Source organism: Atta colombica, unplaced genomic scaffold, assembly GCF_001594045.1.
Source record: "Atta colombica isolate Treedump-2 unplaced genomic scaffold, Acol1.0 scaffold29, whole genome shotgun sequence".
Taxonomy (NCBI): domain Eukaryota; kingdom Metazoa; phylum Arthropoda; class Insecta; order Hymenoptera; family Formicidae; genus Atta; species Atta colombica.
In genome coordinates, this window is record NW_017259392.1 from 933,347 (window position 1) to 936,595 (window position 3,249).

A 3,249-nucleotide genomic window follows, 5' to 3' on the forward strand; every position below is an offset into this window, starting at 1 on the left:
CACACACACACACACACACACACACACACACACACACACAGTCAAACATAATTTAACAATAGGTACTGATAAAATTAAGTGTATTGCGGATTTGCTATTCGAGAAATCGCGAAATAATTTGCCATTCCATGTGAGAAAAACGAGTCGTGTAGGCGCAAGTTACTATGTATCACTTGCCGAATGGCCTCGATATTCATCATCTGTTACACAGAGTGGTAACCCCTCTGCCAAGGCTACTTTCGAATAGATTTATCTTCGCCGATCGTTTTATAATTATATCCAATGTTAATTCGATCTTATATCGTTAATAATGTATCGTCTCTTCGCACAATGACACATATTTCGATGATAATACTTTTATTTATTTATTTTACATTGCAACAAATATCCTTATACATACATTTTATTTAATATTTTTTTTATATTAAAGTATAGATATAGATAAGACATAAATCAATTTACAAGGATTCTACTATTCAGAGAAATTTATAAAATATCAGTCAGGCGCGGTATAGTCGTTGCGCATACACATATATATATGTATGCAGATATAACATAAAACTCTTTATTAAATTAACGCGCTTACAGTTTCGACTCATTTTTGAATTGAGCTCTCAGAGCTCAAGCCTTCAGAGACAAAAATCACCATTATAAATACAATCTATACGTAATAACTATCTTATTATAGTGAACTTCCTCACTAAAAAATCTCTATACAAAAATTAAACTCACTCACAAATGAATGTTAAAAAGAAAAGAGAAGAAAAAATTTTTTTAATTTTAGAGAAATTAGAGAAATTTGGTGAACTTTAATAAATTTGAAACCCAATGAAAGTAAGGAGGTTCACCACGAACCGAATACACCATACCACAAATAATAAACACAATTATCTAGTAAAAAAATTAATTTTTTACTTGTTGATGCCAGTGTCAAATTAAGTGTACTGCTTATTAAAATTAGTTAACATTTCTTAATTTTAAAATTCTAATGTTAACTTATTTAATTAAAAAAAGGAATCAGATAACGATCGATAGGAATTGACAACAGTCAAGAAAGACTTAGTTACTAAGCAAGGACTAAGCAAGGACGATACTGACTGATTGAAATCAAAACAAATCGACATTTATAGCTTGTCAATAATCGGAAAATAGGCCTTGAGAAGCTCCTCCATGTCTATCTGTAAATATCTGTATATAACACTTCCGAAACCAATCTTTTCCTTCTTTATTCAAAATTGCAACATTCTTCCAGTCGAACTCATAGTCTTCTTGCAAACGATGATCAATTATGACCAAACGAGTAGATGTATTCCGCATGTGATTCCTGTGCTTAGTGATTCTGGACTTCACTGGAACTGTCCGATCGGCTTCGTCTGTCCTATTTAACTCGCAATCCTTACAAGAAATCTTACACATGACATTCGATTTCACATTATATCCCGTAGCGGATCCTTATGCACCTCTCTCTCTTAATTGAATTTTCATAATTTATTATTACTATAAAACTTAAAATTTAATTATAAGATAAAAATTATCAAAGTAAAATTTCGGATTCGAAATAATCACTCTATCAACAAAAGAAAAAAATGTTTTCTTCTCTTTTCGTTTTAACATTCATCTGAGTTTAATTCTTGTATAGAGACTTTTTAGTGACTTTTAGTGAAAAGAACTCACTATGACAAGGTAATTATTACGTATAGATTATATTTATAACGATGATTTATGTCTCTGAAGAGGGCTAAAAAATGAGCTGAAACATGTAAGCGTATTAATTTAATAAAGAGTTTTATATTATGTATATTATTTGCGCAACGACCATCACGCCTGATTCCTCCTGTTATCGCCAAATTTCTTTGATATAGATAACTTTAAGAAAATATAATAATTTAATGTTGATTTCTTTTCATGAGATCATATTTTTTCAAATCAACTATATAAATGAAGAATTAATTTATACGTACATATAATATAGATATGAGAAAAATATACGAACCTTGTAATCACATAGCAAGATGCGAGGACGGATATAAGGACTGCAACTGCAAGAACAAGAGCGGCGATGTGAAGCGCTTTGATGCGATTCTGGAGAAGTTGATTGATTGATTCTATTGAATCCTCATAGTTTCGATCAGGTTGTAACGTTAACATTGTATGACGATTCGTTGACGTTAGATAATTCGTTAGCGTCTCGCGATTTACCGTAGAATATGTTTGATCCATCTGAATCTTTCTTTCGTGCGTCCATGTGCTGGCGTTCTCCTCCTCATCGTCGTCGTCATTAGCGTTGCAGTAATCATGACTATTGCAACATTTCAATCTGGGCCAGGGCACGAGAATCCGAGAACTTGTCGACAGTTCCATGGCGTTAACCGATCGTGACCTCATGACCCAGGACTTTGTTTCGCACAACAATGGCGTGGCACCTCTGCGTGATATTGCGAACATCAATTGATAAAGTTCCGTGAACCCATTCGTTGCCGATAGCTAACGCAGCGGCGCTTACGCCTAACAATGTCATTCAACTATCGCACAAGAGTTATACAATATAATTTTTGCGATCTTGTAATTTTTCGAGTTGCAACATATCTAGTCGAGATCACAACAATGGACTGAATCGTCAATTATTTTTATTTTCCTCGAACGAAAAATAGATTTAAGCATTTAAAAAAAAATTTAATGTTTCGATTATAGATAAAATATCTGCAGTGGCACAAGACAGAAATTCCATACAGCATAGAAACTTGCAGTAACATTGCAGAAATGTTGCAATATTGTAGATTGCTGCAATATTGTAGGTATTAGAAATTGTAATATGTAATACATATTATGACACGCAAGATTTTACAAATGTTGCAACATTGTTACAAAGACATTAAAAACATTTTGACTTTTAGTAATTAACTGCTGTCACATATAGAAACATACGTCAATTACACGTTATATGATTGTTAATTAATTCCATTAATGTAGGAATTAGTGTTCATTTCTTGTCACTGCCGCGCGACAAGATTTTTCAAACTTTGTAATCAATTCTCATAATTTTTTGGAATATTTGGATTTAAAAAATTCTTTGAATATTGAAAATGAAATAGAATACGTGGAGGTTCTTATTATTTCCATTTCATTAGTTATAAGAATATGTACAAAATAGGCATACCATAAAATATAAAATATTAATATTTGTGAAAAAGTATAAAATATGTATAATAATATTTATACATATACGTAAACTTAAAAAAAAAAAAAAAA

The 3,249-nt window shown here is 31.5% G+C and overlaps 1 protein-coding gene across 1 annotated transcript in view; it reads right to left on the minus strand.

The window, feature by feature from the left end:
• Window positions 1–3,249, minus strand: part of LOC108690008 — a 6,899-nt gene that overhangs the window by 1,599 nt on the left and 2,051 nt on the right. Inside the window, exon 3 of the mRNA XM_018197043.1 lies at window positions 1,994–2,425. Coding sequence (XP_018052532.1) covers window positions 1,994–2,425 — 432 coding nt within the window. The remainder of the gene's footprint in view (window positions 1–1,993; window positions 2,426–3,249) is intronic.